The sequence below is a fragment of the Esox lucius genome, chromosome 22 (genome assembly GCF_011004845.1).
Source record: "Esox lucius isolate fEsoLuc1 chromosome 22, fEsoLuc1.pri, whole genome shotgun sequence".
Lineage (NCBI taxonomy): Eukaryota > Metazoa > Chordata > Actinopteri > Esociformes > Esocidae > Esox > Esox lucius.
Window position 1 is genome coordinate 12,189,059 of NC_047590.1, and position 11,829 is coordinate 12,200,887.

At 38.2% G+C, this 11,829-nt stretch overlaps 1 protein-coding gene across 1 annotated transcript; it reads left to right on the forward strand.

Moving 5' to 3' along the window:
- The first annotated feature begins 6,502 nt into the window (after positions 1-6,502).
- sox1b (SRY-box transcription factor 1b) lies at positions 6,503-10,758 on the forward strand. The gene is made up of 2 exons (XM_020042050.2): positions 6,503-8,839; positions 10,327-10,758. The coding sequence occupies exons 1-2, from the start codon at positions 8,009-8,011 to the stop codon at positions 10,354-10,356; spliced, it is 861 nt and encodes a 286-aa protein (XP_019897609.1). The 5' UTR covers positions 6,503-8,008; the 3' UTR covers positions 10,357-10,758.
- Positions 10,759-11,829: the final 1,071 nt, after the last annotated feature.

The window sequence follows — 11,829 nt, forward strand, 5'->3', positions numbered from 1 at the left end:
AAAACACATACTTTTTATTAATACCCTGCTACAAGCATTTTATTATATAAAAAACACGTTTTTGCCCCTTCTGTGGTAAGCTTGTTTCAACGTATTGAGTGCGAGGTATTGGGGTGTGTATTGGGGTGTCTCCGAAATTTAAACATAACGATGTTACCTTCTCCAGGGAGCAATAAATAAAGCAATTCAACATAATATATAATGTAATAAATATTTTTAGTAACAAACCAAACACTGTTAACCAGCATCGTTACCAGGAATTTCTTGATCTTGACACGCTCTTGCCACCATCAGTCCGCCCACTTACCTGCCGAGGTAACTGAGATAGTCAGGTGAGTGATCATGGCCCTACACATGAAAACAACAGAAAGCCTTAGCGTGGATGCCTCCGAGGAAACACCTGGTCTTCAGAATCCGTTGACAATCCAGTTCCATCCCACTCCATACATTCCCACTGTCAGGCCACAGCACATCCTTTCCCTGTGGGGAGTATAAGTAAAAAAGGTATGCTTCAGAATTGATCTGTGCTTCTGTCTGTGCTTTATAAGGACAAGGTCTTCAAGCAGAACCACTGAGGAACCTTATTAGATTCTTGTTTCGAGTATAATATAATAAATGAAGCCAGATGCTCAAAGAAAGCCTCATACAGGCATGTTCATAAGTGTTCAGATGGACGCAGAAAAATAATTGACTATCATAAACACCATTAAAAAGAGCTAAGGATAACAGAATGTGACGACATCACATCTGAAAGACCGCTGACTACAGGGTTGCTTAACTAACTGCTCAGTGACTCCAGATTTATAATACGCATGGCCGGTAGTAGTCAGCACATCCGTTCAAAAAATGTAATTATGCTAGAAAGCAGTTTTCTGTGTATCAATGGTGTGTTTGTATACCTGTCATTTAAAATAATGTGAGTAGAGTACAGATTAGCCAGCCAATCCTTCTGTAGATAACTGATGGGCCAGTTCAAACACCTGAGAATGTTAGCAGCATTATATGCAGTTTTAAATTGTATAACTTACTATTTAAAACTGCATATAACATATTTTTGTCTAACTTAACTGAACATTTTTTAATAACAGAGTGGATTAAGTTTTGTAGACTTTCCCCCTAGCCAACATAACAACAGGTGTTATTTAGAATGAGTATAGGGCTAATGTACTGTAGTTACTGTATTTTAAAGACTCTACATGTTACAGTACTTATACCACTAAGATCTTGGTTGATTGTGCATGGCTCTGTCCAACTCCTTCCTACACTGTAAACCCTAGCATATTTTATTAAAATGTTCCTACTATGTGTAACTCAAAGTTAGTAAGATGTTTATAATGACTTAAAATGTTAATTGGATTCTGACTTTTCCTCCTTTTTTTAGGTTTAAAATTAACATGTTCCTAGCATGCACTGCTTCAGGTTGATATTTTGGAGTTGTTTTATTATCATTTTTAGCATGTACATTCACTGATTAATTCAACTTAGCTACACAAACATAAAACACTTTTTGTTTTTTAAGTAATCGAATCATGTAGTAAAAAATATGTTGCAGCCACTAGTGAAATTATTTTTACAATTAAATCAGATATCCATCTTGCCGTCGAAACTTTTGCTGGATTCCAATAGGAATCAACCATTCCTTCGCAGGCCAAGGTAGCGTTGCAACATTCTGGTGAATTTCCCAAGTTTTCCAGAAATCTCAACAGAGGCTATGATTTATTTTTTGGAAACCAAGGAATTTTCATAAAGTTATGAACGTTTATCGACCGTGACTTTCTGGCCACTGTCTTATGCAAAGCAAGACTTTAATTTCTTATGGGATATGTAAAGTACAATCATTGAAATAGCATGCAATGGAAATATGTATTTGTAACTAGCCCTAAACCAGTAAGTTCTGAAAACCTTTCTGAACATAATATTAAGGCTTAGAGCGTAGGTTTTGTCCATGTGGCTTCATTAGTGGAAACCACAGCATGTCTGCAAAAATACTTGAGATAAACCACTTTGGTTGTATTTCTGCATCATGGTCTCCTATGTGTAACTAACACATGTGCAAAGTCTTTGTAGACTAAAAAAGACTAAATAATTGAAACCAAGCAATAGGTCAGGCTGAGTTTATACTGGCAGCCCAATTCAATTTTTTCCCCACTACAACTGGTTTTGGCAGCGGAAGGTAGCCAAATGGTTGCTAGATGAATCACTCTGCTAGGAAGGTGAACAATTTTTTTTTGTCCTTGAGCAAGGAATTTAAACTCAATTGCTCCCTCGAGTCTCACCATGGCACCTCCCAGCACCTTTCCATTTCAGTGGGATTGGGTGAAATGTAAAAGCCAAATCTCAGTTGACAAATATCCCCTTTTCATTTTGCCAAAATATTTTTTTTACATCAGATCTTTTTCAGAGCTGATCTGATTGGTCAAAAGGAATCAGTGAACAATATCCGAATTGGCCTGTCTGCCAACCTATTAATGTTTATAATGAGATACACATTTCAGTCTGCTTGGGGTCAGTGTGATAAAGACCTTGTGAGACATGCAGCACCAGGCAATAGCTAACTGTCATTATCACAAGGGCAATATTTAAAAACCCAACTGCCACTACCTGCCATGGGTTGGCACTTGGCAACAGCAACTATGGGGCTTGATTAGACTGAAAACAAACACTAATCAAGAGAGAGGAAACCCAACCGAGGAGAAGCTGAAAATGTTGATTAATAAACCCAAAGGACACTGAAAACAAAACAACAATAAGGAGGTAGGAACATGTTAGGTCGATTACCTTAAACAGGTATAACCATTAGCCTAACTAGGTAGTAACTAACTACAGGGGGTAGCCTATCCCAGTAAACATTTATTGGCTTTCAACAATGTTGCTACAAGACACGTCAAGAAAGTGGTCGCTTGATATACTCAAAGCATTTAACAAAGACCTTAATAAAATGTTACAAAATACAGGTGCAAATCAAAATTTATTTTAAAATGATGGATTACCTTTTGTAACAACATACAGAATGACTTTAGCAGATAAAATAACCATTAGCTAATGTTGCACATTCATCACAAACCCTTATTGCTTGTATAAACTGGTCACCAGTTACAACAGTAAAAATTCTGAAGATTGTCTAAACATTCTGTGGTGTCATGGTCTTTCAACCCATCAGTCTTCAGCCAACCATTTATTGTGCTCCAAAGACAACTTTCAGGGTGAGAAACCATCTATCAATTTGTAAAATAGTGACATTCTCCTTTAATGTGACGTTCTATCTATTAGAATGGGGATGTCAAACCGTGAAAAAGATAGTGTATAAGTCGTCTGGCTAAACCGCCTACATCCCCAAGTCCCAGGTGTCTTTACACCATCGATGTGTTTTCATGTCTTTGACAAACTGTCAAATTCATTTGAATAATTTCTCTGGGCACTTGTAATTACAAGGCTATTACTCAAGAAAATCCTTCTTTCGGGAGAAACAAATTATTTTAAATTGTCTGTTGGATAATTAATATTTATTTACTACAGTTCTGTAAGTAGCCTAGAACGTGAGTAAATTTGAGTTGGGCATGGCCTTTCAACACCCTTACTATTAGTTACATTTAATTTGTTTGAAAAAGAGAAGAAAAAATATATTATATGCGGTATATATATATTGTTTTCTATTCATTTATAACTACTAATATTCAATTAATATGTTATTCAGAGTGACAGGAGAATTAGAATATGCCTTACTTATCCCATTTAAATACACGTTCATTTCGGCCAGTTTTTATCTGTAATTTATGCTGCAGTAACACAAAGTCATGGCTACGTAATGGCACGTATAATATACTGCAAACATCTAGCCTCATATTACAAACAATGTTATTTTGTGTGTTCGTGCGCGCGTGTGTTTGTGTTTTCGAGTGGGAGGAACATCACGTATAGATTTAATGGGTGTAGATTAAAGGCGTGCCCAGACAAAATGTATTTCCTAAAATAGCCAATGAAGGTGACAATAACCTACCGGCATACAAGTTCATTGGCATACAAATTGTATCATTCATAAAATATAGAAGTAATAAAAATGCAGTCTATATTTAAATATATATATTTAAGACATCAAATACTACATGTTAATTTTACGGCCGGTAGGTTAGCGTGGTTGTCAAGACCGTTGGGCCAATGAACAGGGTGGCTGGTTGCAATCCCAAGGTGAAAAACCCTGCCGTTCTGTCACTGAACAAGACAGTTAACGCTTGTTGTTTCCATGTGGTTGCTTTAAATAAGAAAACGTATTTGGTTTAATAGCTGCAAAAAAAGGAATGAAACATTTTATATTACTTCTAAAGATATATCATATTGTGATTCTTCATAACACAAGTTGAAGAAAGAAACTGAACGACAGACAGATGTAGGCTAAAACTCGCCACAGTAGCTAAACGCCCGCCCCCACGTGCCAATTATGTTCCCAAAACGTGCTGAGAGGCGACAGCAGCACCTGACAGATGTTGACCGTTTTAAGCCGCGCATTCTCGCGAGTTCAAGAGACACTCCACGTGTACTTTTGGGACAGGATGAAACCGAGAGAAGGTACTTTAGCAGCATCGGATGAAGGTTTTGGAACAAGCTCATGTTAAATACTGACAGAACGAAAAGACTCAATATGATCGAGGATTTTTTTTGTACCCAGTCTTACTCCAAATGTTGAGGCCAGCCATTTTAATGCATTTGTCGAAACGACTGGAATTAAAGTGTTGCGGAGAAATACTTGGAAAATACTTGTGGAAATGGTATACAATGATTCAGTTGGAATAGGGATTTAAATAATGGCATTACCTTCTAATCACAAAGAAAAAACTATTCTTTAGTGTTTGAGTAGCCTACATCAGTAATAGGGTAGCAACATGATGAAAACAATAAGAAATAATCGTAATATTAATGGCATAAAATACATATTTTTTTGGCTTTATTTTATAGATTATTTTGTGATCGATTCTTCATACCGTATCACTAGCAGGAAAGCACCACTTTTCAACCTCGTTTTAACTATCTTCAGCACTGGTGTCAACATGTAAAAAAACGCGATCATGTTATATGAAAACTAATATTAAGTTTAAATTTTCCATCAGATGAAATAATCGATTTTAAAATCTGTTCTTTTCCAACATTTGGCCTTTCACAGTGACGTGGGGAGCAAGAAAATTACTTCCTATGAGGCTGAAATAGGGGAAATTGCCCTACAATGATGTTTTCACATTTTATCATTATTATGATAGCATCTATAAAAAAAAAAACACATTGCAGTGGGTATGCTAGCTGGGGTTAATCCCCTTTCCAATTCAGTGCAGGTATTATAATTAAAATACACTTCAAATTAAATTATTTACTCGGCCTCTTTATTGTCATTGTTGGAGATGGAAATGGGTTAGAGACACAAACTAATAGCGTGTCGGTTACGAGGAGGCCTAGTCATTGCATCTTATTACAGAACTTGTCAGGTTGAAACAGGAATGGATTGGCAGGGAAACTCATATGACATTCCTCCCTTTGATGAATCATAAAGCCTCATCTTATTATGTCTAAACTGCCACCATCCACTGCATTACAGAATTACTGCATAAGCAAATTGTTATAGGTTTTATTGACCCGGACATTATTTTAAGGCTAAAACTAACACTCGTTTGTATTCCGTATTTCGTTCTTTTCTATTGGACTGTATATTTGGTTGGTGAAATTGCTCTACAATTTTTGGGTCTTCTCGACCCCTTAGCCAACTTTTGGGTATGCTTTTGTTTCTGCTATGGGCTTGGTACCCTGAAAGAGACCACTGAGATGGCGTGCAGTGTGGATGGTAGCCTCCTAGGCTACATTTCTGCAAGCGCTGTCTTTCAGCACCACTACGGCGCGCGTTCATGGAATGCTCGCAACCGCCAATATTTAGTGTCCAGTAGACGGCGATCAAGCTCTGCCATTACAAAGACCCAGACCATTCTGCTGAAGATCGGCTTTCATACTTGGTGTGAATTGTGACCTTCTCGATTTGGTAACTGTAAATTATAGGCCATATAGGTACTCTCAAGGCTTGTTTCTAAAAACGTATTTTAGATTCATCTGTTAATTATGCATTACAGATTAGTATTATATCCCTATTGATGAGATATAAGTAGGCTATTGTTTTCATTTAATGATATTGTGTTTATTTCGTTTTATTTTATTTAAGGAGGACTGCAACATATCATTTTGAGGACTGCAACATGTTTTGTAACTTTTTGTGTGTCAGTGAAATTATTTTAATGTCATTTTAATGTCATTTTAATGTCATTTTAATGTCATTTTACAGTATCCAAATGTATTTGGGTAATACATTGTATTATCTTGTATAATGTATGGTTGTATGGTTGTATTATTAAAGTAAGTTCATAAAAATGTTGTTAAACAAATCACAAAATAAAATCTTGTAAAATAGTGTTAAATTGGCTTATTAGATAACAGGCGTAGTTTAAATTTTTTATTTATTTACTGACAGGTATTATTGGATTGATATTGTGTAAAAGCTTTAAAGGCTATAGAGTGTGTTATGGTAAAACAAATCAAAAAACGTCATAGCCATTGTGGATTTTTGGGTGTGTTTGAATCTGAGTTGGCAAATTTTCAACATAATGACAATGTTTTTTTTATGAAAATGTTTAGCCACGTTTTAAGTCTGGCTTTATTTTTTGAGGCAATAATGTCAGGACCATGAGGCAGACCACTCCGAATTCCATGCTGCGAAGTTACACCTAAATGTATCTCTATTTAGCCCCTGTGTCCCAGAAACATTCAGAGTTGTCTGCCACATAGCCTACAACGAGGAAAAAAAGCTACGGCTTTCACTCATCATGGGTGACTCCCATGTGGTTCCAGCACAATGCCGATTGTGCCCCCCTCCCCTCCACTTCGGACAAAAGGAGTTTGGCTGGCACGTGCTCTGGGCGTCAGTCACCTGTTTCTTAGCAACCGGCACAACAGGAAAACACCTGTGGCTCCAAATAGGCTGTTATTTGGAATGGGCGAAATCCAAATTAAATCACATTGCCTATGTTAGCTAATTTGATTTTTTCCCCCGTGCATCATGGTCTGTTTTTCTTGTCTTTGGTTTATCATGGGCTATTGTCATTACATATGCTATTTCATCTGAGTGTTCTGATTTCAAAATAGTTTTTTAAACAAATAAATCGACTTGAACACTATTTCATTATTACCACGAGTCTCTCTGAATACAAAATAAACTTACAACTAACCACGTTTGGTAATGAAAATTCATATTTATACAGGCCTAACCTATACCTCGAAACTATAGTCTTCCCTTTTCAACCAACACATTTTATTTTGGACCTAAGATTTGTTTTGAAAAGCCATGCGCATCTTAACCGTTAAAGAACACACTAGCCTACATCAGACCATCCAGAAGAATGGGACACCCTTAAGACCGAGCGCATCTGTTTCAAGTCCTTTTGCTCCGTTCCCTTACCTACATTATCATCACAGCCATAATATTTCTAATTTTTTTAAAAAAAACGTGCCTATAAGCCTACTATTTAGCCTGCGTTCCTGTAGGAGGTAACCCAATAGCTGCCTCCAGCCTTCGTGCAAGTACGGATAGCTCTAGCCCTCCTACGTCACCTGACTTCGAGCCTGCATGCAAATCACGCCTTTCCTAAAGCGCCATTGGCCACCTCTACCTCATTTAGTCGCTGTCAAAGCGCATCGTATGGGTATGCTCGGTTAACTTTACTACTATAGGCACAGAAAGTAGCTCAAAGAGACGCGTTTCATCGAGCTGGATGTGGAAAAAGCAAGTGAGGAGAAAACATCTGATATAAAGAAGGAAGGAAAAGTTTAGCGAAGTAGACTCTTACTGGATTGTATTTCTTCTTTCCATTTTTCCTTTTTTCATCGGGAGTGTTGCTTTGCGCCACTGACTGTGTGCCAGCAGTGCGGAGGTGCCGTGACTGAATGTTTCCTTGTATTTGTTGAAAAAGTTAACACCAGGTGAATGTATAGCATGATGATGGAGACTGACCTGCACTCCCCGGTGCCCCAAACGAACACGAATTCGGGGCACACGGGAGGATCAAACAATGGGAACAAAGTCAACCAAGACCGCGTAAAGAGACCGATGAACGCCTTTATGGTTTGGTCTCGGGGCCAGCGGCGGAAGATGGCTCAGGAGAACCCCAAAATGCACAACTCCGAGATCAGCAAGCGCCTGGGCGCGGAGTGGAAGGTGATGTCGGAGGCAGAGAAGAGACCCTTCATCGACGAAGCGAAGCGGTTAAGAGCTATGCACATGAAGGAGCATCCGGATTATAAGTATAGACCAAGACGAAAGACCAAGACGCTCTTGAAAAAGGACAAATACTCTCTTGCCGGTGGGCTGCTAACCGGAGCCGGTGGTGGGGGAGTCGGTCTTGGGATGAGCCCTGGGGTAGGACAGAGGTTAGAGAGTCCTGGGGGTCACGGTGGTTCGGCTGCTGCCAGCTACGCGCACATGAACGGCTGGGCAAACGGGGCTTACTCCGGGCAGGTGGCGGCAGCTGCGGCGGCTGCGGCCATGATGCAGGAGGCTCAGCTTGCATACAGTCAGCACCCAGGCAGCGGGCACCACCACCATTCACACCACCACCACCACCCGCACAACCCCCAGCCCATGCACCGCTATGACATGACGGCCCTCCAGTACAGCCCCATCTCGAACTCTCAGAGCTACATGAGCGCTTCTCCGTCCGGCTACGGCGGGATCACCTATACGCAACACCAGAGCTCTGGTGTTGCCTCGTCCGGGTCGATCAGCACGCTGGGATCGCTGGTGAAATCGGAACCGAGTGTAAGCCCTCCTGTATCCACTCACTCGCGCGCCCCGTGTCCCGGGGACTTGAGGGACATGATAAGCATGTATTTACCGACGGGGGAAGCTGCAGGTGACCCGTCCGTTCAAAGTAGACTTCATGCACTGCCGCAGCACTATCAGAGCTCCACGACAGGGGTAAACGGAACTGTTCCATTGACACATATTTAAAAAATAATAATAGTAATTAAAGAGAAAGAAAAGCGAAAGAGAAAAAACATGACTGTGCAGTTGCACAACAAAATCAGTAACCAAATATTTACCTCTTTTAGATTGTTGCTACATTTTTTGTACAGGCTATTGGTTTTTGTAAATTGACGGCGAATATCTTAATTTAAAAAACACTAAGAATGCATTAGACAAAAGGAAGTTTTTCAGTGGGGTATTGTCTGTCCACGTTTTGAGAGGCAGGTAATTGCGCATTGGCTTTGCCAGCTCTCTAACTAAACGGGATGCCAAGATTTTAGATTATTATGGTTATGTTGTGAAGGCTGGTGGTTTTGAAGTATTTTGATTTTCTGTGGAAACATAGCCGTTAATAAGGACATTTAAATAAGATAACCATGTGATTAGAATGAATGTGGAAAATGTTTTCAAAAGTTTATAAGATTTCCATACATTTCACGTTTTCTCTTGTTTGTAAACACGTGAGTTGCTGTATCTGAACCATTTGTTTTTGTTGTTGTAAAAAAAATCCTGTAAATTGTGAATAAATACTAGAAGAGACTGATAAGCAACTGTAAATAATTTGCTAAATGCATTTCTGCCAGGACATTCTTTTTTGCGTTCAAGTATGAGTTAAATAAATTTCCCAGATGTATCCCTGGTTATGAAAAAAGTCTTAGTTTCGTTATTTTAGTTTGTAGGTTTTCTACGTGACACACATTGATTTAACATTCTGTTTAACTTAATTTATATTTACATCACTAAAGGAAGATGTATTAATTATGAGTTGTTTGTCTATCCAAAACAAACCCGTGTTAAAACGTTCTATGACACCATGTAAGCTAAATAACCCAAGGCAAATATGCGTACCTACGGATTAATTAGTAATGGTGGACAAAATACTAGTCCCAAACATTTGACAGCTTGATGCTTGGGATTAACAAGAGACAGAACTTGAGGCATCGGTATGGGCCTCTATATACACCATTTTTGGGAAGTGCAAATGCCCAAAGTTTTTATAATCCAACTATATGCCTGTTTGAAAATAAATATGCTTGATATCGAGACATTAAAGTTTGGCCTATTGAATTAAGCTGGTCCCACTTATTAATGCTCATTTTTCTTTGGATCACTGAAAAGGGAAATATAATGTAGCATGTCATCATCCTCATCATCTTTATTAGCATGCATTTACTAGCATTGTGCTAATTATTATTCATAATATTGATTGATTAAATAGCTGTTAGACATATATCAAAGGCTATTTGAATGGAATTTAATTATATCATGTTTCGTTTTAGTACCAAAAGAAATGGACGACGTTGTGGTAGTCCCGCGGAAGGGAACAACACAGGCTCAAGTCGCAACACCTGTTGAGTTGACTAATGTCTGGTGGGAGGAACCTCGTCTCGTTCGACTGATGATTTGATTTTCAAACGGGCTTCTTGTTATAATATCTCCGGTCACACGAAGACTCTCACGCCATCGATCAACATTAATTACTGATGAAAAACAGCTATTTTAAAATACGGTTTTTTTTGTCTGGCTGTTTCCACTCTTTTAAATAATTTGCCTGATAATGTAAACTTAAATTGTGGACCAATTGTAAAGGGTTGTCATGTGCGTTTTTGATCAATCTATTATATATATTTTGTTTTATTTTAACATTCTCCTTTTCATGTTTGTCATTATATTCATGAATTAATACACACTATTTAATCTATTTTTAAATCCCGTAATGGTTGTAAAGATTTATTTTATTGACCTCATTATAATGTTCAAGAAAGTACAAAACCCTGTGTAGTCTATTGGTCTTAAATATTATATTGAACTCATTTTCTAATAAAGGGAATGAGGGTTCTAATTTTATTTCAATAATTTCTATTAACCCAAAAAAGCGTAGTTAATCATACTTTTCCAGCACTTGATGTACATTTTATGAAGATTAAAAATTACTCAGCTAAAATGAAGAAATACAGGCAAGTTATGTTTCATGAATTAAAGGTGCAATCTCCTTGTTCCATACATTTGATAGTGAATCATTGTCACACATGCGTCATATTGACCTTTTACTGTCTTTCCAGTTTTTGTTTGACGTCCTACAATGGTAATTCATTGAAAAAACAGAGTATTAAAAGTAAGGATGTTTATTTTGACACGGTTGCTTGCTTAAAAGAACTGGGTTTTGACCTCCAGACTTGATCCCATACTAAAGGAAATCCAAAGAAATGTGAATGGATGCAGATGCAAAGTATATGACATTATTTAATGGACACTGAATTAACTCTTTATTTGCACTTGCTAATTACCTCACTTAGAGTCACTAAAATGCGTTCAAGGATATAATCCGTTGAACTTCATCTAGTCTGTCTCGAGACCTGGGTGGCCGCAAATATATCCAGGCCTATACCTCTGATATTAAGTGAGAAGTTTTAAGGGAGTAGACACAGGTTAAAAATCGAGTTGGAGCTAAGTATCTTACCCTTCATTGGTGTATATATCTTAATTTACTCTGTTCGAAAATAAATGTACTCATAGATTTAAAAAATCTTATTTTTAAATCAGCCAAAACCTGGACTGAAGTTGATGAGTGAATCAATGTGCCGTCAAGACACCATCGCGCAGGGTGTCATGGGGGATTAGTGTGACTGAGCGGAGTAGTGGAGAGTGTTTTGTGTCAGAGAGAAAAGGATTAGACGACCAGAAGAACTAACCCCGGGGTCAGAGGCAAGTCAAAGTCTCTCACAATTACGCACCGGAACTAGGACGTAATACCGTGTCCCCAAGCATCGTCAGCTATGAAG